The sequence below is a fragment of the Misgurnus anguillicaudatus genome, chromosome 17, assembly GCF_027580225.2.
Source record: "Misgurnus anguillicaudatus chromosome 17, ASM2758022v2, whole genome shotgun sequence".
Classification (NCBI taxonomy): domain Eukaryota; kingdom Metazoa; phylum Chordata; class Actinopteri; order Cypriniformes; family Cobitidae; genus Misgurnus; species Misgurnus anguillicaudatus.
In genome coordinates, this window is record NC_073353.2 from 31,347,215 (window position 1) to 31,372,500 (window position 25,286).

General features: G+C 38.0%; 2 protein-coding genes across 26 annotated transcripts in view; one reads left to right on the plus strand and one right to left on the minus strand.

The window, feature by feature from the left end:
* The window catches only part of map2 (microtubule-associated protein 2), a 137,310-nt gene extending 127,539 nt beyond the window's left edge, over positions 1 to 9,771 (plus strand). For 21 of the 25 annotated variants that reach the window (XM_055214523.2, XM_055214526.2, XM_055214525.2 and 18 more), the window contains 4 exons: positions 4,226 to 4,318; positions 5,712 to 5,793; positions 7,930 to 8,042; positions 8,217 to 9,771. In XM_055214523.2, coding sequence (XP_055070498.2) covers positions 4,226 to 4,318; positions 5,712 to 5,793; positions 7,930 to 8,042; positions 8,217 to 8,432 — 504 coding nt within the window. In that variant the 3' untranslated portion in view covers positions 8,433 to 9,771. The remainder of the gene's footprint in view (positions 1 to 4,225; positions 4,319 to 5,711; positions 5,794 to 7,929; positions 8,043 to 8,216) is intronic. The other 4 variants (XM_073855366.1, XM_073855359.1, XM_073855360.1 and 1 more) reach the window with 1 other exon arrangement.
* Positions 9,772 to 10,127: 356 nt separating this feature from the next.
* myl1 (myosin, light chain 1, alkali; skeletal, fast) lies at positions 10,128 to 14,331 on the minus strand. The gene is made up of 6 exons (XM_055214550.2): positions 14,122 to 14,331; positions 12,738 to 12,765; positions 11,307 to 11,450; positions 10,951 to 11,124; positions 10,755 to 10,832; positions 10,128 to 10,631 (listed from the first exon to the last, which is right to left on the minus strand). The coding sequence occupies exons 1-6, from the start codon at positions 14,251 to 14,253 to the stop codon at positions 10,603 to 10,605; spliced, it is 585 nt and encodes a 194-aa protein (XP_055070525.1). The 5' UTR covers positions 14,254 to 14,331; the 3' UTR covers positions 10,128 to 10,602.
* Positions 14,332 to 25,286: the final 10,955 nt, after the last annotated feature.

The following is a 25,286-nucleotide window of genomic DNA, read 5'->3' on the forward strand; positions in this document are numbered from 1 at the left end:
ATGATTGGTTAAACATTTTTTGGTCCTACGCCTTTCACAGACGACATAAATTTCTACAAATACATTTAAACAACTTAACACAGTGATTGCTATCAGGATGTGAGGAGACCAGCATAACTAAAAATGTTTCAGGATCAAATCTGTTACCCTAATTTTAAAGCAAAAATGAATAATTTTTGAATAAAATATCTAAATTAAACACAATTTGTTTAATGTGCAAGTCATGTGACCAATTTTATTTTTATAGCGCAATTGGTAATTGTTTCAAAGCAGCTTTACATTAATAGACGCAGGGGAAAACACAGAAAAATCGATGTAAATATCCATGTAAAATTCTACTAATAAAATCTTTTAAACTGATAAAAAAATGTTTTTGAAGTTAAACATGCAAATAGGGCTGTCACAATGATTAAATTATCGTCTCATTGCGATTGTTTGACCTCATTGCGATGATTTCAGATCACTGCAATGATTGCATATCTCTCTAAAAAACACAAAGGGGACCTACACCGCCTGTATAAACGAGACCGTATCTGATGGTGCTCCTTAACTGACAGTGTGACGCGATACATTGCAAACCCATTCAATACAGTGAAAAAAAAACTAAATTCCCAGGTAAAACATACATTTTCAAAAATTCCAAATTTAGGGAAGTGCAAGATGCTATTCTTAGGGATCTGTAAGGAATTAATTTTTTTGCAGACATGTGGTCCAGTACTAATATGACCTTAGTAGGAATGGCCTGTATTTAAGGCCTATTCTGGTATAGTCAGTTTGTTTTGATTGTATTTTTATTTTCTGTTATTTTTTGTCTTATGAAGAATTTTCACAACAATGTGTAAAAATTATTTAATGAACAAACAAAAAATTTTATTAGAATCAAATGTCAAAGCCCTAAAACAGGCAATTAATTGTCATAATCGTCAAAGCCCTAAAACAGGCAATAATCGTCATAATCGTCAAAGCCCTAAAACAGGCAATTAATCGCCATATTCGCCACAATTTATTAGATAATTAACCGTCAGCCAAATTTCATAATCGTCACAGCCCTACATGCAAATGAAAAATTCAAGGGGTAGGCTACTTTAAGAATCTCAAGGGGTACTTTAAGTAGCCTAAATAATTTTGTTCAACGGGGTTCGGCTGACAAAAAAGTTAGAAGATCCCTGCACTATATGTTTATATTTTGACTCGGTTAGTGCTACATTAATATTGTGCATGAAATAACATTTTAGAATGGCATTAATGTCTAAAAGAAATCAAAATGAAGGATGTAAGTTTGACTTTTAGTATGATTAGCCTTAAAGGGATACTCCGTTTACTGTTTTGGAATCCATTCAGCTGATCTTTGGGAAACGCAATGATATTACGCAGTGCCCGAAAATAGTCCCCTGCTATTGAAAGTAACCAAGGGACAATTTTTGGATGCTGCGTAATATCATTGCGCCTCCTGCAGTCATGTTACGGCAACAAAGTCCTTGATTATTACACCAGAATGAGAGTATAGTTTTTAGCCATATCTGCCTAGAAAATCCAAACTTTTAATTTTCCGTTGGTCTTAGTACATGATGTAACTACAGAAGAGTCAAGTTTTAAATAGGAAACATATCAAAACTCTTTGGTTATTTTTAGTGCGATGCTAATGGTCTAATCAGATTCTATGGATTGTGCTAAGCTATGCTAAAAGTGCTAGCGCCAGACCTGGAGATCAGTCGAATGGATTCCAAAACGGTAAAAATCTAATGTTTAACTCTAGGGGAGCTGGAAAATAAGCATATTTTTAAAAAAGTGGAGTGTCCCTTTAAGGATATATGTGAACTAGTCCAAAACATTTAATAATGTGACATTACAATTGCACTTAGAAAATATACCCATTTAAAACATTTAAAACAAATAAGTGATTTTTATGGCATCATTCTGCACTTCAGCTTCTCATTAAATTCCAGGTTTGGATGGCGGGGGAGCCATTCAAGATATTCCGCCCTAGCTTCCTGTTTCAATGGAAATCATGTCAACGCATTGCACAAAGCTGTACAGTTCAAGGCTTTTCAATTGAAATGAAAACATTGTGTTCAACAGCAATAAACTCTGCTTACATCTTGAATATATTAAGTACTTGTCTACACATGTAGTATCTGGTCTGTATACTAGAGTATCTCCTATTGCCTATTGGCAGCCCTAACTAGCAACATTTGCATGTCTTGACCTCTTTTTTGAACCAGAACCAGAAATTATTATTTCATTATTATAGAAAACTGCTGGTAAAATCATACTATTCACCACTGCTACCAGACTGGCATTGAGTATGCTGTCAAAGTGGTCTGTGTTGCTCTTGCAATAACAGTTAAATAGATTGTGCACGACTTAATGTGCAATACTGTTAATGTACAATACATTAAGCAGTGTGGCTACATTGTTAAATGTGATGTCTTTAGTTCACTCTGTTCTCAACCTGCTGATTTCTTTCTTTCTTTCTTTTTTTCTTAGTTTCTTTCTTTCCACTCTGAAAGTATTAGGTTGTGTTATATTTAAATTAACCTGCTGGGTTGTTTCAACTAAAAATGTTAGGTTGTTTTCTACCCATGGTTAAGTAAAATATGGACAAGCCCAACTATTCAATTAAATTTAAAGGAATAGTCTACTCATTTTCAATATTAAACTATGTTATTACCTTAACTAAGAATTGTTGATACATCCCTCTATCATCTGTGTGCGTGCACGTAAGCGGTGGAGCGCGCTGCGACGCTTCGATAGCATTTAGCTTAGCCCCATTCATTCAATGGTACCATATAGAGATAAAGTTAGAAGTGACCAAACACATCAACGTTTTTCCTATTTAAGACGAGTAGTTATATGAGCAAGTTTGGTGGTACAAAATAAAACGTAGCGCTTTTCTAAGCGGATTTAAAAGAGGAGCTACATTTTATGGCGTAATAGCACTTTTGGGAGTACTTCGACTCGGCGCAGTAACACCCTCCCTCTCCCATTATGAGAGGGAGAATGGGAGCGGACTTTTCAGGGGAGTCGAAGTACTCCCCACAAATTTCCACCAGATGTAGCCATCAAGCCAAATATTGAATTCATACAAAGAAATCAGAACATTTAAGTATACAAGTTGAGTCATAATAAATAAAGTGAAATGACGCAGGGAATAAGTATTGAACCCACTTTAAAACTTTGTAGAAAAGCCTTTGTTGGTGATTACAGCTTCTAGACGCCTCTTGTATGGAGAGACCAGTCGTAGGCATTGCTCAGGAGTGATTCTGGCCCATTCTTCCACACAAATGATCTTTAAATCTTGGGCCTCTTTTATGAACTTTGATCTTCCGTTCTCTCCATAGATTTTCTATAGGATTAAGCATTTTGCACCTTGTTCTCTTCATGTGTTTAATATTTATTCCCTGTGTCATAAAAATGCTGATGTGTCAAAATCCCCCCCCCCCCCCCCCCCCCCGCTGTATATTGTGTTCTCCAAAATCCAGTGGGACTTTGTTTCCTATATTTTTATCATTTGAATGTTGAATGTAAACCCTTGACCTATCCAAACATTGTGAAGGGCTATGTACTCTGTAAGAGAAAATGTACAAAAGCTGTCTTAGAGGTGGTACCCTTTTGAAAACTACACCTTTATACCTAAAGGGTGCATATTGGTACTTCAAAGGTACATATCTGTGCCTAAAAGGTTTTGTCCCAGTGACAACTTTTGTACAAACCAACCTGTGGTCTATCACTGATTCAATAATTGACCATCTAAAATTCCCAAAATGTCCCTATTTACAACATTCCTTGCTGCATACACACTAATGCCTGAACGACTGTTAATTTTACCTCTTTATCCTGTCAGCAGTTCAGTGTTTACCTTATGTAAGTGATTCACCATTCACCATTGCAGCATCAGCAGTCTTGCTGTTATTAGTAAGACCAAAACTGTTTTGACAAAAATGTCCACAGCTGAGATGATGATGATGATGATGATGCTGGTCAGAATTAAAAGTGTGCATATCTCCACAATCATTTCTAATTGCAAAATCAAAAATGACCCACTTGTAATAGTTTTGTCAGTCTATGAGGTTCATTCATGAGGTGTGGTTATGTCCATAAGTGCTTCCTATGTGGCACTATTTGGTTCTATCATTTTTTCTCATCAATGCATCTCCATCACTTATTTGTGTGTGCATGTCTCCATCTTCATTAAAATAGGCACATATTTTTGTATTTTTTTTAGATTCAAATTTTAAACCAGAAGTTGGACTTCACTCATGTACAGGCAAAGTGTGGATCCAAGGATAATCTGAAGCATTCACCCCTAGGAGGCGATGTATGTACTGTTTGCTCTCTATGTGTCTGTCTGTCTGTCTGTCTGTTCTTCTCTTCAAAACGCCAACAGGCCTCCACTGACTGTGTTCTATTAACATGCATTAATATTTTCTTTCACAGCCTAAAATTCAAAACTGAAGTCTCTTCTCATTATTCATCTTGTGTGAATATTTGAGGAGCTCAGATGCAAAAGGCGCTAAACGCCACCTCCATAAAAAATTAGATAATGATATTAACCGAATGCTCTCAGCACGTATTATATGTTCATCAAATAGTTTCGCTTCAAATACTGGCCATTCAGAAATACAGGTTTGTTGGCAAAATCTATTAAGAATTGGATAAAAATGTTAAATTACAAGAAAGGGGGTTTTGCATCCGAGTTCTTCATATACAACTTCATACACATGTAAACTGTAATGCAGATGTTTAATGTTTATCTATCAACACCTGTGTGTCCATGTCTGTCCACTTTGTAGGGATCCTACACCAATGATACCTTGCAGCCTATGTAGACTACTCACTAGGTTTCGAAACAGAGCAAAGCTGTAGTCTCTCTGCACATATCATGACAGTTTTTGTTAATGTCCGAGCTGTATCTGCAGCGTCATGTCTGTGCTTCAGTCAGATTCACTATTTCTGACCCTGTCAGCAACATTCGAGGTCAGTTACTGTCACAGCAAAGTTACAATGACCACGCTGTGTCTGAGGGCATGATGGGTTAAATACAAATTATAATGATAATGTAATCAGCATGGGAGGGTAACAATGTATAGCGTGCCATTTTTTGTTGTTTTTAGCTTTACAGCTTTTTCCATGCTATTACAGTTCACATTAACTTTCATGATCTAAAATTTTAAAAGCAAAACCAGTCATAAGTAGCACATGTATATTTGTACCAATAGCCAAAAATACATTGTATGGGTCAAAATTATTATTTTTTTGCCAAAAATCATTAGGATATAAAGATCATGTTCCATGAAGATATTTTGTAGATTTCCAACCATAAATATATATAAAAAATTATCATTAATAATGTGTGTTGCTAAGGACTTCATTTGGATAACTTGAAAGGTGATTTTCTCAATATTTTAATATTTTGCACCCTCAGATTCCAGATTTTTTAAATAGTTATTATGTATTAATCTCTATTTCAGAAAATTAACCCTTATGACTGGTTTCGTGGTCCAGGGTCAAATTATTTGCTTCTACAGTTGCATGAAAAGAAGAATTGCACCGAAAAATTGATCTTACCACTTTGGTTTTATTTTTAACCTTTTGGTATTATTCCAGTCAGGGCTAACTATTACACACATTGTGTTTTCACCGGACCTTTTCCATCTGCTGATTTAGTGGTTGTAAATGTAATGTTACCTGACATTCTGGTGTTTCCACAGGTGCAGATTCAGACTAAGAAGATTGACGTGAGTCATGTGACCTCTAAATGTGGCTCATTGGACAACATCCGCCACAGGCCAGGTGAGTATTATTAAGCATGCATAAAGTAATACATTAAGAACCTTTAGGCATCACTGACTGGAAAATGTGCATTGTCATCCAGATATGTCCAGACCTAGACAACAGTGCCATCTTCTGGTCGTATTTTTAATCTTTGGCTTTGCTGTACATTCAAACAGGTCTTATGTGAGAGGTCTTATAGACATGTGACCTTGCCTGTGAAAACCCATCTTGAGTTATTTTTGTGATGTATTGTTTTCTACATAAAATCATCTTACATACAATGAGGAAAATAAGTATTTGAACACTCTGCTATTTTGAAAGTTCTCCCACTTAGAAATCATGGAGGGGTCTGAAATTGTCATCGTAGGTGCATGTCCACTTTAAGAGACATAATCTAAAAAATAAATAAATCCAGAAATCACAATGTATTTTTTTTATTTTAACTATTTATTTGTATGATACAGCTGCAAATAAGTATTTGAACATCTGAGAAAGTCAATGTTAATTTGATACAGTAGCCTTTGTTTGCAATTACAGAGGTCAAATGTTTCCTGTAGTTTTTCACCAGGTTTGCACACACTGCAGAAGGGATTTTGGCTCACTCCTCCACACAGATCTTCTCCAGATCAGTCAGGTTTCTGGCCTGTCGCTGAGAAATACGAAGTTTGAGCTCCCTCCAAAGATTCTCTATTGGGTTTAGGTCTGGAGACTGGCTAGGCCACGCCAGAACCTTGATATGCTTCTTACAGAGCCACTCCTTGGTTATCCTGGCTGTGCGCTGCGGGTCATTGTCATGTTGGAAGACCCAGCCTCGACCCATCTTCAATGCTCTAACTGAGGGAAGGAGGATGTTCCCCAAAATCTCGCAATACATGGCCCCGGTCATCCTCTCCTTAAAACAGTGCAGTCGCCCTGTCCCATGGGCAGAAAAACACCCCCAAAGCATGATGCTACCATCCCCATGATTCACAGTAGGGATGGTGTTCTTGGGATGGTACTCATCATTCTTCTTCCTCCAAACACGTTTAGTGGAATTATGACCAAAAAGTTATATTTTGGTCTCATCTGACCACATGACTTTCTCCCATGACTCCTCTGGATCATCCAAATGGTCATTGGCAAACTTAAGACGGTCCTGGACATGTGCTGGTTTAAGCAGGGGAACCTTCCGTGCCATGCATGATTTCAAACCAACAGTTACCTTGTAAACTGTGGTCCCAGCTCTTTTCAGGTCATTGACTAGCTCCTCCCGTGTAGTTCTGGGCTGATTTCTCACCTTTCTTAGGATCATTGAGACTCCACAAGGTGAGATCTTACATGGAGCCCCAGTCCGAGGGAGATTGACAGTCATGTTTAGCTTCTTCCATTTTCTAATGATTGCTCCAACAGTGAACCTTTTTTCTAGCCTTGTGGAGGTGTACAATTTTGTCTCTAGTGTCCCTGGACAGCTCTTTGGTCTTGGCCATGTTGTAGTTGGATTCTTACTGATTGTATGGGGTGGACAGGTGTCTTTATGCAGCTATCGACCTCAAACAGGTGCATCTAATTTAGGATAATAAATGGAGTGGATGTGGACATTTTAAAGGCAGACTAACAGGTCTTTGAGGGTCAGAATTCTAGCTGATAGACAGGTGTTCAAATACTTATTTGCAGCTGTATCATACAAATAAATAGTTAAAAAATCATATATTGTGATTTCTGGATTTTTTTTAGATTATGTCTCTCACAGTGGACATGCACCCACGATGACAACCCCAGACCCCTCCATGATTTCCAAATGGGAGAACCTGCAAAACAGCAGCGTGTTCAAATACCCATTCTCCTCAATGTATGTGAAAATATAACCTCAATATATTTAATATTGACTGAGTAAGGCTGTCAAAGATTGAAATCAGTGTGAAATCAATGGTGGAAATCAAACTTTGATTCTCCTAATCTATCTCCTAATAAGATTATAAAATATGCAAGGGCATATAGAAATATTTCATCAAAATTGAAAAATTTACAATATGCAATATACAATTTGCAAGATGAAGTATTTGATTTACCCAGCCTTCTGTAGTGGTGAGGTAGTAATGACTGAATTGTAAAGTTTCTTTAAAATAACCACAAAAAATTATTTGTATTGTTCTCTTTCATCACTTTGTGTCCCAGGCGGTGGTCATGTGCGTATTGAGAACATGAAGCTGGTCTTCAGAGAAAAGGCCCAAGCGAAGGTGGGCTCACTCGACAATGCTCACCATATTCCTGGAGGAGGCCACGTACAGGTATGTGCATAAAAGCAGTCTGTTACCTGACATGTACTAAACTTTATGAAGAACAATAAATCACATGCTGTTAAACATAATCCCACATCATACATAAAAATGTAAAAAAAAAATTTTTTAATGGACTTTATCTTTAAGTGACCGCCATCAACTTGCTCTTTCCTGCTTTCTAAGATTGAAAGCCATAAGCTGTCGTTCCGGGACACGGCCAAAGCACGCGTGGATCACGGGGCGGAGATTGTGATCGAAGCGCTTGGTGTGTCGGGCGGCACCTCTCCCCACAGACACAGCCACATGTCCTCATCCGGGAGCCTCAATATGCTTGAGTCGCCACAGCTGGCTACACTGGCGGAGGATGTGACCGCCGCCCTGGCCAAACAGGGCTTGTGAACCCCCACCCAATGTTTAGCAACTTCCCCTCTGCTCAATCCACATCGGCACTCCTCCCTCTGGTATTTATGGAAGACACAAATTCCGTTTCTGTACATCTCTATAAACTCTTCATCCGTCAACAATCTTGCAGAACCCTGTTGTGAATTTAAGAAATCCATTTTTTTCTGTTTATTTTAATGAATAGCTAGAAAGGTACCAGTGCTTTTATTACCCATGTTACATGTTTGACTTCTTACGATTGTGTATAGACAACGGCCTCGAATTCTGAACTATCGGGTTAGCTTCAGATGTGTTAATGTCGGTTGGCAGGACCATGAAATCAGATGATTTCACGCTGCACGCTCTTTTTTGCCCAATTCAGTGCATGGACTCTAAAAAAGACAAGATCAAACATGATATACGGGAAAATATTTATATGGATACACAAGCTGTCGACATCTCATGCGCAATTGAATATGAAAAAAAGAACTACTTATCGGTACAGTTGCATTAAATCTAGATAGTATGACAAGCATGTAGTCTAGTACACAAAAGAGGCTATTTTCTATTTGAAAAGATTTAGTTAGTTCCTCAAACATTGGATAAAAAACACATCATGTTTTGTAGACCCTAGCGATGACGTTACGCTTGTATATTATTTTAAACGACTAGACCGACATTGCAATGGTTCAACCCAGCCTTCGCTATTGTTAAGAAAACGTTGCTTTCGTGGATCTTTGTTGGTACACGGTTTAAGCAGATTTGTGTTCAAATTACACATGCCTGCTATATGACAAAAACAGTATTGTGTAAGTACATGAATAATGGAAATGTCTTATTTGACGCAGCCATGCATCTGGCTTTAAATCTGCCACCTACTGTCATCTCTCAGAGGCGGGATGTAAGATGATCCTTTGGATTAGCGTCTTTGAATGAGTGTTGCTGTGGCCCTCATTTTATTCTTAAATGAAGGGAGCAGATATTTGGGCAGCTTTGTTTGGTCAGCCATGTGTTTGTCTGTTGAATTCTGCTCGGTTGCTTAAGTTTCTTATTGTGAGTGAATTAGGAAGCGGAAAAAGAAAATGTAACGTAAAAAAGGATACTCACTCAGTTCGAAAACGGTACACCAGTATATTTTTTCTCGTCATTTGTGGTTCTCCCCCATTTTCTCTAGAACAGCTGTCATTTGTAGGCTTCTGTGTTTCTGCCCCCCAAGCCTTACCCACCCTGCCCTTTTACCCACAGCTGCTGTAAATGTATTTAAGGTCACATAGATGTATGCAGTTTTTCTCCTGTTGGTATGATATGGATTATAAATGCCCTTAACAGTTATGACAATAAAAATACAGAAAACGAACTTTGGTCTGATCTGACTTTTTTGTGCTTGTGTAAATGTGTAGTGATGAGAGTTTGCTTTATTGATGTTTTGAATATTTACAGCAAGCAATATAGCATATGTGGATGTGCATTACATGGTAAGTGTTGTTCTTAGGCACAACATGCAGGAGGTGTATTGGTGTCGACAACTGCTAACAGGTAACAATTGGTTAACCAAGGCATTTTGCGTTTATCTGCATTTACATCATTTATGCATAAATAGATTTTAGATGCCAATGCATCCTAAATATGCAGCAGAAGTGATCTGCTACTGCCACTTACCTGTTTTTCTGCCTTCTGCGATGCATATGAGACAATTAATCACTACAACGCTCGTACTTTGTGAAAAGTTTATTATGAGAATTGACAGAGGCGAAAATAAATTAAGACTCTGGGGAAAGGGAAAAGGGGGGATATGCAGCCAGTCCAGTTATGGCAATATATTTAGCACCTTTGATATTGCGATCCAGACAATGAGGAGTCAAGGGAGTGATTGTCTGTTTTTTTTGTTTGGCTATGATGACCCCCTCTCACACCCCCCACCCCTCATGACCGATCCGCTAGGGAGAGGCTTGTCCCGGCACGAACAACGGCAAGAACATTTGCTGGAAAAATATGAATGGCTTCCAAAAATGGACAAAAGAAACAGGAATCGAGTGAAAAAACAGGAATAGCGCAAACCAAAATTGTTTAGAACTAACATCCCATGTTCCTTTTATCCGTTTCTGAGCTGGTTTTGGAAACGTTGTGTGGATGTCCTGACACCATGGAATCTGGAGAAATGCTTCAGTTTCCTCCCAACTCCGACTTCTTACACAGACATGATATGTTTGACGAAAGCTATTCGGAAAAGAAAAATGTGTTTATTTGAACTGTGCACATGTCTTTACATCAAGCAATCACAGTGGATTTGTTCGATGTGATAAATAGGAATAGGAAACAACAGAAACATGCTGAACTGACCCTCATAATTCACACAACCGTTCTCATCCTCTTGGCCTGCCATGAGAGCTTCAATCTCGGTTTCATTCATTTTCTCACCTGCAGGAGAACAAAATAAGGGCAACAATCGTGAGTCCTTATTTATTAAAATTGCATAAATTGGAAACATGAAATTGTGCAAGCCAAATGCCATCAACCTATAAAATTTGGGCCTCACCCAGTGTTGACAAAACAATACGCAGCTCAGCACCCATAACTGTGCCATTGCCCTCTTTGTCAAATACACGCAGACCCTCAACGTAGTCCTCGTATGTTGCCTTGTTTGGGCTGTTGACCACAAACTGCAGCATGGGCAGGAAACCCTCAAAGTCTACTCTCTTGTGTAACATGTCTGTGAAAAAGGGGATCAAAGGTAAATAATACACTCCAACCCTCCACCAATTAAAGTTTAAGAAGCGGGCATCTGAAATCTGCAATACTAAAAATCCATGAAAATGCTGATATTGATAAAGTCATATGGGAACTGTATTAGTGCTCTTTGTATTTGGTATGAATCATTTTTTTTGCTCTTACCATCAGCGCTGGGGTTACCGAGGATCTTTGAAACCTCTTTGTTGGTGGGGTTCTGTCCCAGTGCACGCATGATATCTGCAATCTGGTTGTAGGCCACCTTGCTGTCACCAACTCTGTCGAAAAGTCCAAAGGCCTCTTTGTAATCTGCAATAGTGACGAGACTTTTGAAGCGTGAAGTGCATTTAAAAATAATAACTTTTTTTAAAAATATTTTTGTAACATTTTAACAATTTACAAACAATAGTAAAATAAAATAAGACAGTCAAATAAAAAAAAAAAAAACTTTTAAATAGTTACCTATCTACCCTTTCAAAAATAAACATTTGTACTTAGGGTGTATATTAGTACCTAAAAGGTACATATTGGTATCTCAAAGCTAAATATTGCTAGTGCTGGGCAAATATTAATCGCAAATAAAAGTTTTTTTTTGCATAATATTTATATATGAGTGTGTGCTGTGTGTAATTATTATGTATATATAAGTACACACACATTCATGTATGTATTTAAGAAACATTTACATGTTTATATATATTTATTTCTATTTTTATATATTCTATATGATATATAAATAAAAAATGTAGGCCTATATATAAATTAAAAAAATCTAAAATGAATATATGTATGCGTGTGTGGTTAAATATACATAATAATTACACACAGCACACACACATATGTTATGCAAAAAAAATCACTTTTATTTTGTATGCGATTAATCGCGATTAATCTTTGCCCAGCACTACCTCATACTGTACCTATACCTAAATGGTACATATTAGGACCTTTTTAAAGGGTACTGTCCCGGTGATGCTTTTGTACCTTTATTTCTGACAGTGATACATTTTGTTAGGATCACTTAATTTCTTTGTTTCTCTTATTAAGTACAGCTGGTAAAGCTAACTAATTTAAATGGTACTTGTTGAAACAGGTGCACCTGTGGAGTACCAGCATATTGAGTAATAACCAATGCTTGCTAGTTATGAACTTGATTGCATTGGGTCTGTTGGCTCGCTGGATGGTTATTTGCTGAAAGGTAAATGGCTTCATCTGATTTCCGCACAAAGTCAGCTGCCACCACCGAAGTGGCTTGGTGAGACATTTAAAGAGTCGACTTGGAATTGATATGCTCTCCCAAGAATATAACTCCCTCCTTATAAAGGCACTACCATGTGAGTCCTTAATGCTGACTTCAGTGTAACTTACACCCAGGCTGCTACAAGGCAGCCCCTCTTTAAGCAATGGACATATTTTTGCACTTAAGACAACCCTTGTCAATGGTGCAAATTAACCGAAGGTGCATTCAATTGTAAACAAATGGATTATTAAATAGGATATTTGTTTTTCCTTCTGTGGAATTTTTTGTTACCCATGTTTCAGATTTAAATCTGTGTGAGCAGAGATCAGAGTATTAATGAAAAAAATAAATCTCACCTTCCAACTGGTCCTGGCTGAATTCAAGCTGGAGGAAAGCAGATGACAATACAGAATATTATTACATTTATCTATAAACCTTATTTATGCTATTTTTTACATGTACCGATCTTTATTGACACATAAATACATGGTTTCACAGACAAGGCTTAGCTAAAGCCAGGACTAGGCCTAATTTAAGATGTTTACGCATCTTTTATAAACATGCCTTACAAAAAGACATCACTAGTGTGTATCTTGAGACAAATCAATGGCACTGGCTTATTAAGTTATTTTCTGTTGAGACAGCTCAAACATGTGTCTTAGTCTAGAACTAGCCTTAAGCTTTGTCTGTGAAACCAGGAGTTAAAGTAAAAAACAAACATTAGTTTAAACATAATAAAATCCAAAGTGGATATTTAAGCAGTTTTGTATACAATAATGTATGTCTTATATGTTCTAAAATATGTTTAATACGTTCTACATCATCTTGATAAGTCGTAAAATCAAAGCTTACGATAAATTGGAAATAAATGAAGAAATGAATCAACATTTATAGAAAATCCAAACCAGATACATAAATTCATTTTCCACTACATCATTCAGATAGGATATCTGATAATGCATCACAGTGCTAACAACTCTTCTGACAGGTGAGTTTTATAAACTGTTTTATAATCTGGTAACAACTGCTTTAATAGATAAGTAAATAGTGAGAGCCTTTCACTATGTCAAGATGCTTAATTTAGTCTCTCAGCTGCTTGCAGAACAGTACTGAGAGAAGACTGTAGCTCCATGTTTGGTCATATGAGCCATCTCCATATATGGTTACGCATTAAATCACACACGTACTGTAATCCTCGCGCCAATTAGCAATGCGCAGGCCCAGCGCATAACCAATCAGAAAAGTTTGATTAGCCAGCGATTCTAATTTGGCGAAAAACGTAAATCTCTCTGGAACTATCCGTGGTGCTGAATCATCCGCCAATAATAGATATTATCACTATTATTATTAATTAATAGGCCTATTTATGGTTTTCTGATCAGTAGGTCGTCACGGTAGGCTAATGTAATAAAATATGGATAAAAGTTTGATGGGAATTAATAATGATTTAACGATAGTAAATAATAGTTTTATCATTAGTAAATGTTCAAAAAATAATAAAATGTTGCTGAAATTTACATAATGAGAAGTATTAATAACATTATCTAGTATCCTTTAAAACGGTTACTACATAAAATATTAAGAACACACTTATTATTATTATTATATTATTAACATTTTTTAAAGCAAAGTGAATATTGTGCAAATTTTCCATCTCTGTCTGACTTCCCTTAATGAAGTCCCTTAATGACGTTTGTCTGTCTTTCTATCTGTGACAAAAAAAAGGTGTCGTCTTGTTACCTTCACAGAAGACAGATCCACTGCGGCTGCTTTTGGTGCTGCAGGTGCAGGTGCGGGTGCGGCAGCAGGTGCTGGTGCTGGTTCTGCCTTCTTGGCGGGCTCGGGCTTCTTCGCGTCCTTTTTAGGTGCCATTTTTCAGTTTTGTATTTGTCTGCCGGGGGGACAGTCAACACAGGGAGTGGACCACAGCTTGGAGGATACTCAGCCCTCTCAAGGTAAGCAAAGACGCTTATATACGCGTATAATTTACCTCAGGGTTGATGTCAGAGCGCCACGTGAGCCGATTGGGCCGCTGGAAACAGAAAGGAGGGCTCGCGCTCCCCAAATGGAGATGGGACGACACGTGGTGACAGCTCACGGTCGTAAATCTCATTTCAGGGAGACAACAAACAGGGATTTTTCTTTACGACATCGATTGTAATATTGACAGTTTTAATGTTTGAGCTTAGACTGGGCATACATATCCCGCCTAGAGAAAGAGAAAGCTTGAGGATATGTGAATGGGATTGTGTGAGGTCACATGGTAAATCTGGGTACGAATTCACTTTACAGTTTGCAATTAAATAACTACATAAACAAACACTGTACAGTAGTCATTTGCATACTATGGTACCGTAGTAATAAAAAGTTTGGACACATTGTTTGTGTTCATCACTCCACAATCTCCACATCAGTACTTACTTAAACTTATTGTATAATTTACGCTATAGCCTACTTTTACACTGTACTTTCTACGAATGCACAACATTTCATTATTATTTCACATAAAAATGGCATCTTTTCCCATAAGGGCTAAATCCTTGCATCCTTCCTCACAAGGATGTAACAAAAATGAGGAATGGCATGCAGCAGCTGATAGCTAAAAATATCAGGACAGGTGCTTTGGGACCACTTTTTTCAAAAAATTACAGTCACGGTGTTTGTCATCACCTCAGTAAAAGGAGCATTATAAAAACAAACAACATACAGTAGTTTACTTTAAACCAAATCATGCTAATATTCAACAGCTTGCTTGCACTGCAAAAATGACTTTCCTACTTAGTATTTTTGTCTTGTTTTCAGTACAAATATCAAAAAGTTTCTATTAATTTTCTTGATAAGCAAAATGACCTAAGAAAATAAGTCTAGTTTTTTAGACAAAAAATATACAATTTAAGTGAATTTGTGCTTAAAACAAGCACAAAATCTGCCAGTGGGGTGAGAAAAAAAATCTTGAAATAAGTTTACTTTTTTCTTAAACACTTAATTCAAGAAATATTTTCTCACACCATTGGCAGATATTTGTGCTTGTTTTAAACACAATTTCCCTTAAAGAGTATATTTTTTGTCTAAAAACTAGACTTATTTTCTTAGGTAATTTTGCTCATCAAGAAAATACACACTGATTTAAAAATGTTTAGATATTCCGACTGAAAACAGGACAAAAATACTAAGTAAAAAAGTAATTTTTGCCGTGTGAAATGATGCCTGGAAAAAATGTATTTACAAAACTAAAATTATGATAAAACTTACATGATACGTGATGTTAAAGCTGTTACATCTCAGGTGGAAACTAATAAAACGTTTTTATTGGTTTAATATGTTATGCTATTGTACCTCAGTTTTTTCGTGACAAAGTCGTGATGCCTTTATCATTCCCAAATGTTTTTAAACCATATCTCATACACTGCATGCAGTACAAACAGTTTTATTTGTGCCAGCCAATCTGGTCCATCTAAACAGGCATTGATGTTTGTCAAGTAGTGTAACCATATTTATAAGCGTTTGAAACATAGATATGTGTAAGTGCATTCTTAGGCAGAGAAAAATTAGAAACATGAGCTAAATGAAAGTTATATGTGACTGACTAAATGGTCTTTGTTCATCTCATCTTGGTCTCATGGGAATAAAGTTAGACGAGTCTGGAAGTCTTAAGGAGGCCTCAGCTGCTATTGCCTGTAACCTCACAGGGTACACAGCGCAAGCTTGACCGTCTTCCTCCCTTCTAAATCTGTCCCGCTGGCTCCTTTCCCCACCCCCAGAAGAGGGCCAAAAACTAGAGACCCAAGACATTCATTCACCATTAACTTTCCCCTACCACCCGCTTTATCTGACCTCCTTCAGTTGTAGCCTCATCTCCCCAGCTGTCATCAGGGCTCACCCCTGCTATCAAGAAGCACCTTTCCTAAAACCTGCCCCCCTCTCTTTTACCCACCTGTCCTCCACAACCAATAACCCCTTCTGCTCCTAATGATTTTAGCAGCTCAGTTTTTGCTTACTTGGATAGACTCATAACTGGAATGACGCCCTGCAAGCACGTTTACAGTAAAGGTATGCACAAGAATATTTTGTTTTGCTCTGCTGCTCAACACAACGGCGTATGAGCTTTCAAAACATCAGCGTAACACCCATAAAAATCTCTTTAACATACTTTTCTACTGCAACTCAGAAGCCTGACTATCTAGAAGCCAAAGGAATGAGGTAAGGAGGTTCAGACGTGACGTCCGTGTTATAGAGAGCATACAGAGTTTCGTGGCGAGATGACACGCATCTTGTGATGTATTTGGGATCTTTTCAAGCAAGCAACAGGGGGAGGAGCCTAAAGTGAGGGTGGAGACGCTCCAAAAAAGGTAAAAATGTCACACTGAAAAACTTCCTGGCATGTGGCAGACGAAATACCATCTCATTTTACAATAACACATATTCTATGTGATAAATAACATCCTGTTTTTTTAGATTATTAGTTTAAATGGGTTTCAACTTTCTAGATCATAATGTACTATTTTGCTTACAGCTACATAAGACATACAGAGGATTAGTAATGAGTGTCTGTTGTATGTCTAAAAATATTTAAAATCTGCCTGAAACGTTAGTCATAGGTATCACATTAGTGACAGAGATATGGCTCGCTAACATCTTCCTATAAATGCATTCGGGTTCAGGCGCATGTCATAATGTGAATATAAACATGCAAGTAAGTTTTAAAAATGTAAAAAAGTGAGACAAAATAATGCATGATGCCAATTTGTTACCCTGAATTCAAAGAATTTAAATAACACAGAGCAACCCTGACAAATATCTTTTGTGTTTCACAGGAGTAAAGTCACAAGTAACAAATGGGTAGATGATGACATCATTCTAGAAATGTGAATGGATTATTTACCCCACAAAATAATGAATTATCAAATGCACATTGATTTTGGAAGATGCTGGGTTGTTTCGGCCATTCGGTAAAATATGGACAAACCAAACCGTTGGTTTAAATGAACATGTCCATATTTTATCCACTCATGGGTTGAAACAATCCACCACTCCAGCATAGGTTCATTTAAACCCAGTGGTTGGGGTTAGAAATTTTTAAAAGTGTGCATTTAAGATCTACTTGAATTATCAAAATACAAAATGCAGTTGGAATGGACAAGACTCTTCTTTTTTATAATATACAAGGTGTATGACACAGAACAAACATTGAAGGACAAACTGCAATTGATGAATGGAGCATGCAGTTGCTCTCTTCAGAATAGGGCAGGAAGTGAGGGATATTTTCAGATAACCTTAAGAATGAGCTGCAAAAGCCTTCTGACGTAGAGGTCACACATTCGACATAGTTTGGACCTTGATGGTGAGCCCCAAAACGTACAGTGCAACTCACTCTATTGGACTCCTCCATAGTAATTCCATAAGGAATGGGATTGTAACTTAGCCCCCTGGACAGATGGACCCTATTAATAGGCCCTTCTGAAGAGGTGCAATGTTTTGTTGGGATCCCTCTTAGAGGGGGCAGAGTTCCTTAAGGGGTTGATTCTGTGTCACCTGCCAACCCTTTAAAGCCTTCTCGTAGCTCAGACACAGATTATAAAGGGTACAGCTAAACAAAGCAGCACACAGCTATGGAAAGTGAGTCTTAAGCGCCTCCTATAGTAACAGTCCCCAAGCAATACTGAAGAATACCCATTATAGTTTCTTGGAATTACAGTAGCATACTGCAGTCACCAAAACATGTATTAGAGATGCCACACAGCTTCTGGTTTAGTATTTCTAAATACTAAAGTGTCATGTTGAAACACAATTTAATGATTTGAACATACTGGAGGATGCTAGAATATAGTGCTTCTTGAGATGTGCTGAGGTGTGGATATGTTAAAAAGAATTTAATAAATGCTAACAATATATGCAAAACAACCTAAATGTTTCATATAGCATTTAAGCTAAGTGTATTGTGTAAAACCAAATCTATAGATCTGTGCATCCATTGCATTCTGTTGTTTTCCAGGGAGGAGAGACACACCTAATTTGCATTTAGATATAGACCTGGTTATTTTCAGATCTTTGTATAAGGCTGCTATGAAAACAGCAAATGGGATCCATCCCAACCAAATGCACCAACCCTTGAAATGCATCGTCCCAGAAGCAACTAACTGTATTTGTTTAGGTGCCACAAGGACCCATGCTGAACTGTATACTGACTAATCACTTAGATATTTTCGTGTTATTACCAAGTGCCACTTATAAGGAGCACATAAACATATCAGGCTAAAGTATTTGAAGAGATCTCTTTCATTTCCGAAGTAAACACTAGGATTGACTTGCAGGACTTTTAGTTATCGCACATGTGATGATGCTACCATATTATTCAATTTACATAAACACTGATACTGGATTGAATATTCTGAATTAAAATACTGTGCTGTAGATATGACACCAAATATGTATCCACTATTTAAAGTCAATTGCCCTCTGCATGGATTTGAGCAAAATATGTATTGTAGAAAATTTTATAAAATGAAACTTGACTGTAATGAATCAACAAATTGTGTATACTTTGTGTTTATAATGTCAAATCTAAAACATGGAACTGTTTCACCATTGATCTCAATTTTATGAGCCCTTGTCAAGTGCCACAGCAATCTCGACAGAAAAAAGCTTTTCCATACGATGACCACTAGAGGGCAGTACAGTGTATTAAACAACCAGCCAGGCATCGGCGAGTTAGAACCCCCTGCTGGTAGGATTTGCAACTACACTAATGCGTGGACTAACTAATATTGAAATGAAATAATATTCCACTAGTATTTTATATTTATTTATTCTTTACCAGTGCCTAGTTTGTTGTTTTTATCGGCTCGCATTGTGTTGAAAATGCTGTTGACTGCTTCAAATTTTACTCGGTTAAAAGAACTTCAAGTGAACTACCGTTTTATATATATACAAATATGACTTTTAAAGACTGTAAAATTACCTCATCCCGTTTTCCTATTTTAAACTGTTTAAACGTATTACTTAAATTTTACATTACTTCACTCTAAACCGAACGCAACTCTCGACAGGTGTTGAAACACATGCAACAGGTGGATGACATCAAAGTATCGCGAGAGCGATTTGAAAGCAGACTTCTTGTATAATTCCTCGCATTGCTCTCGCGGCACTGTGATGTCATAGGCCGATCTGTCTGTGCAGAGCCGCATAACGTCGAACATACCTGTTTCCAGTTATTTTATGAAAAGTCCGCATGCCCAGTCAACAGTTGTTTTTAATTATTGTAAAAATTTTAATAATTTTTCAAACAATCCGCTTTAACGTTTGATACGTTGTTGTTGATATATTTATTTTTGTTCCGTATTATGAAGAGATGATTGTGTTTATGCCGGGTGCAGTTGCACAGGTAAGTTAATAGGGATCCAATTCTAGTAGACTGTGTTTTTTTACAGGTGCACATGTAGTAAAATAGACGTGTTAATATCAGGTTAAGATAAATGACAGATTGTCGGTTTATGTGGTTTATTAAATTTGATTTAATTTTTTTTACAGTGTGATACACAATTGCAATTTGTCACACATGCTGTCTGGTCAAGTCATAATACTAATCACATTCTGCCTCTGACCTATGAATTCCAATATTCCCCTTTCATATGATCTCAGGGACCACAAAGAGTTAAAGTATAATGTTTGAGTGAAGTTTGTCTTCTTTGCTGAATAGGGCCACACTATGTGCTGTTTTTTGACAGACTGCTGAATCCAAAGTCGTGTCCCTGGCCCTGAGCCTTCCCAGCATGCTCAGCAAAGTCCTGCAGCATTAATCCTCTGAGGGGCTCTCACTATTGTAAAAAGAGCAGGAAAGGAGCAGGGATTTGCTTAATGTAGCGAACAGTGAATCAGAGCACTTGGCGGGAAGCACTGTACTGTAATCAGAAATAGATTTTGTGCTCACATTATGTATCAGAAAGTAATGCAAGAATATAAGCATGTAGACTGTTGTAAAGTTGTGCATTGTCTAAAACTTTATGGGATGGTTTCCCGGACAGGGATTAGTTTAAGCCAGGACTAGGCCTTAGTTTAATTAGGAAATATAACTTGAATATCTTGAATTTGGTTACATGTCGTTTTTGTTTAAATTACTTGTGAGATGTATGATTTTACATTACGTAAGAAAAGTCAACAGATCGTGGTTTCATATATTTATTTCATTTATTTTTGGGCTATGGTTAGACTGACACTAAGCCTAGACGTCTGTGTTTTGACGGCTATAAGATGTTTTTTAAATGCAAAATTGGGTACCCCACAGTGAAAATAAGTGCCCAGAAATATTATTCTGTAGTGTTTGGTATTAAGTAACAACCCTCAACATTCAGCTAACCTACTATGACATATAGTCTGCTGCTATTATCTGTATAGCAAACATATCTGTGTGCAAAAGTTGATGTATTTTTTATAGAATCTGGGTCTTTCACTATTTTCTTTTTATCTCATCCACAGCATTATTCATAACACCAAACCAGCATTCACAGTGCAGTTTCACCCTGAGGCAAACTGAAGCCCCACAGACACAGAGGTACCACAGCTCTGCCAAAAGATCTTAAAGAGTCTGATCTTTACATGTCGCAAAATGTTCTCTTTTGATCTTTCGGAGAAATCTCCATAGAGATTCATACATAGTGCACAACAGGGGGGTGATTATTTGATTAAAAACCAGCCTGTGTACACGAGCAAGTCATTTCTCATTCCTGATTGATGTTTTAATCTTTCTGAATGAAGAAGTGTAAGGAAACATCACATCTGTGAAGCCAAAGAAAGCTGCAGTTCATCAGAGCAGCCAGGTGGGGGAGACAAACCACACAACTTGGATGTCCTTTTTGACAGCACACGGTGTTGATATCTCAGTCACTTTGTGTTTATGTGATGTCCTTGTTTTGCCCAGGTATCTGAGGTGAATTTGACGATTCAGAGACGGGTAAAGTTATGAAAGATGAGATACAATAACTTTCCCCGTTGGCTTAACCTTTAAGCAATGGCCAGAAAATTTAAGGATTTACTGATGCAGGTCGAGTAGGCCTACCATCTTTGATCAGATCAGGCTATCCAAGTATGGCAACGTTTTCTCAATTTTTTTGTTTTTAAGACAACTGAAATCTTGCAAACATAAGAAGTGTGAATGATATATGGCTATGGTTATATTTTGATTAAAAATGTAGCATCTAAATGCTGCACACAGATTTTAGACATTTTGTGACTCTTTTTTTTATTTGAAAGAAATTAGTCTTTTTACTTAATTTTGCTAAAAAATGCTCAAGATGTGTTTAGTGCCATGAGGTCACACTAAACACAGACGATGCCTAAAGAACACATTTAGTCCAGAATTTTTTTTTGTACATATTTCCTATCATTTTTGTTTGTATTTTAATTAAATAGATTGAAAAATAAATATGGATGGACATTAAAACTTCTAAAACGACAAGTCTGGTGGTGCCGGCCTAACTGTGCGTTCACAGCAGCCGCTTTTGAGGTGTCAAAATTGCGTCTACCGCGTCTAGTTTGCCGCTTGAACATTTTGAGTTTACTCGCTTCATTCGCACGTGAAATTCGAGTCATTGTGACAATCAGGTGGAAATTCGCGTCATGGTAGGGGTTTCTGTGACTCCGCTCACTTTCTGTAATCACGTCACTACTAGAGCAAGCTCCTAATTGGTTAACGCGTTTTTCCGCCAAAGTTCAAATTTTTCAACGCATGCATTTGCCGCGGCAACGCTCAGCGCGAATGAGGTGGAATTGCGTCTACCGCGACGTGCTAAACGCCTCATTCGCGCCATGAGACCTCCAGACGTGCGTCAATGCGTCTTCACATTGACTTAAGATTAAAATCACTCGTGCTTGACGCCTCTACAGTTGCTGGTCTGAACGCAGCATAAACGTGGGTTCACACCAGCCTCGTTTGAGACATCAAAATCGTGTCTACTGCGCCTAGTTTGCCGCTTGAACAGTTTAAGTTTACTCGCTTCATTCAAACGTGAAATGCTAGTTATCAAGACATTCACGCGGAAATTTGCGTCATGGGAGGGGCTTCTGTGACTCCGCTCGCTTTCTGTAATCACGTCACTACTAGGGCAAGCTCTTGATTGGTTAAAGCGTTTTTCAAGCAAAGTTCAAATTTTTCAACGCATGCGTTTGCCGCGGCAACGCTCAATTCGCACGAACTTCACGCGCGAATGAGGCAGAATCGCGTCTACCGTGCCGGGCTAAACGCCTCATTCGCGCCACGAAACCTCCAGACGTGCGTCAATGCGTCTTCACATTGACTTAAGATTGAAATCACTCGCGCTTGACGCCTTTACCGCGGCTGGTCTGAACGCAGCATAACCGTGGGTTCACACCAGCCTCGTTTGAAATGTCAAAATCGCGTCTACTGCGCCTAGTTTGCCGCTTGAACAGTTTAAGTTTACTCGCTTCATTCGAGCGTGAAATGCTAGTTATCAAGACATTCACGCGGAAATTTGCGTCATGGGAGGGGCTTCTGTGACTCCGCTCGCTTTCTGTAATCACGTCACGACTAAAGCAAGCTCCTGATTGGTTAACGCTTTGCGTTTTTCAACCAAAGTTCAAATTTTTCAACTCTTACATTTGCTGTGGCAATGCGCAATTCACGGCAATGAGGCGGAAATGTGTCTACCGTGCCGCACTTAACGGCTCATTCGCGCTGCGAGACCTCCAGACGTTCGTCAATGCGTCTTCACATTGACTAACATTAAAATCACTCGCGATTGATGCATCTACCTCGGCTGGTGTGAATGCAGCATAAGACTTTTGCACAGTAATGTACATGCATTTGAATATAAGAGTTTTTTTTTGCTCCCATAACAGTTAGTTATTCCATGTAGTAGCTGGGTCCTACTGGATCATGTTAACCAAACAATTAAACATCATATGCACTTGATGTCACTAGTGGACACCATAGACCGCAAAAAAATATGGACGTAGTGTCCGTGACGTCACCCATTGCTTTCTGAAGATCGTTTTCACTCCCTCACAGTTGTCATGAAGGGCAAGATTAGCTATATAGACCAAAAACACGTTTTGTACCAGGTTGTAAACATGTTATTTTCTGCTGTAAAGTTGGGCATTTTTAGCATGGGGGTCTATGGGATTGGCTCCCTTTTGGAGCCGGTCTCGGGCGGCCGGTCGGTGAATTGCAGTTTGGGTCACTTCTGTATTGGGTTCATTAGAGAGATCGGAAGGTTGCCCCTCGGTGGACACCAAACAAACTTTACCTTTAAACTTTACCAATGTTCAATAAATAGATTTCATGTCTTGATTGATGACTGGTTTTGTATTACGTTTCTGTCAAATATTGTCAGAGGTCGAGTTCTTTTAGAGTGATGTCTTGCACATTTTGGGCACATCAGTGAAATCCATAATGGCCACTGAGGACTGGCAGCTCTTTGCAGATGAACTTATGGAGATTAATGAAAAGATTGCTGCCACTCGTGGAATGTGGCAGAATATTTATGTATTGATGCTGTATTTAGACACCATTAAAATAGACATTTATAAGTAATTATGCATTATAACTCTTATTGTCTGACAGGTGGCAGATGCCTTGAAGGCTGCAGATGACATTGGATACTCTGTTATGTTGATATTGGCCTGTACTCCGGGTTGCCTCCGCTTGGGCTTGTGTGCCAACAGAGAGAAACCAGAGGACACTGCTTGCAAAGTAAGAAGTGTAAGACATTGCACAAAAAGATGCTAACTGTTTTTATGAATGCCAACTTTGTGGTTGGATGATGTATAATTGCCGATCTGAACATGTGTTCCTGATATGTTTCTGTAAAAATGTTAGGTTTGGATTTGGGCGGTCATGATAAAAGTGGGTTATGTTTCTCTGTTGAAGGCTCTGGCCATGAGCAGACAGATCCATGTGGAAAAATCCCTGCTGGCCTGGTATGATAATATGATAGAGTATGAGGTGGGGCGATATGTCGCTGACAGGTGTGTCACAGTCTGTGATATGGAAAACTTTGATGGGATCCACACAGGTTGACATCTGTGTTGACATCTTGTGTTGGTCTTGTGTACTGTACTGGACTTGTTCAAATGTAGAGTATATGTTTCCAATATAAAGCAAAATGTAAACTCTTAATGTACCCCATGTGCTGTTTTTAATGCCTCTTTCAGGCCTTGCTTTGGTGATTTAAAAGCACATAGACTATCCACCCCAAATGTGCACCATTTGGGTCATTGCCACTGTCTTCCAAGCTTTCTAAGAGCGCTATGGGTCTCCAGAATAGTTATGACTTTATAAACATCACTGCATTGTTTTTGGGTTTATATTACGCTGTTTAAGATTTTCTTTGACTTGGTTTACATTTTACCTGCGAAACAGACGTTTCCCAGTGCTCAGCGGAAGGTGCAAGTTTCACACCATCTTTAGTTTTGTGTTTTTGTTATTTTTTGTCGCCAAAATATTGAAAACTGATTGCAGCCAAAGATCTGGCTAAACTGAGAGCCAGAGTCTAAAAACACCCACCCACCACTCTGTCTGTTAAGTGTGAAATGAATCCTTATACTTTGAAAGCATTGATCCAGCATGCTCCGTTAGATGAACAAGTTGTGTGGAATACACTGAACAGATTTCACTGTCTTATAAAAAGATTGGTGCGAAGAGGCAAAAATAGTTATAATACCTTGTAGGGCGATTCTCCTCATCTAAAAATCATAATGGAAGTATTTTTGAGAGAGAATTCTGCTTAGGGTTGTGCTAAGAGAAGGTTTTCAAAACTTTTCTAAATCCACAGAGAAATATGTTATAACTTTGATGTTATGATTTCATATTTCTGGAGAAATAGTGGAGATCTCAGTTTAAGGCACAATATGGAAGTCAATGGTCACTATCTGCTGTATGTCCATCATTTCTT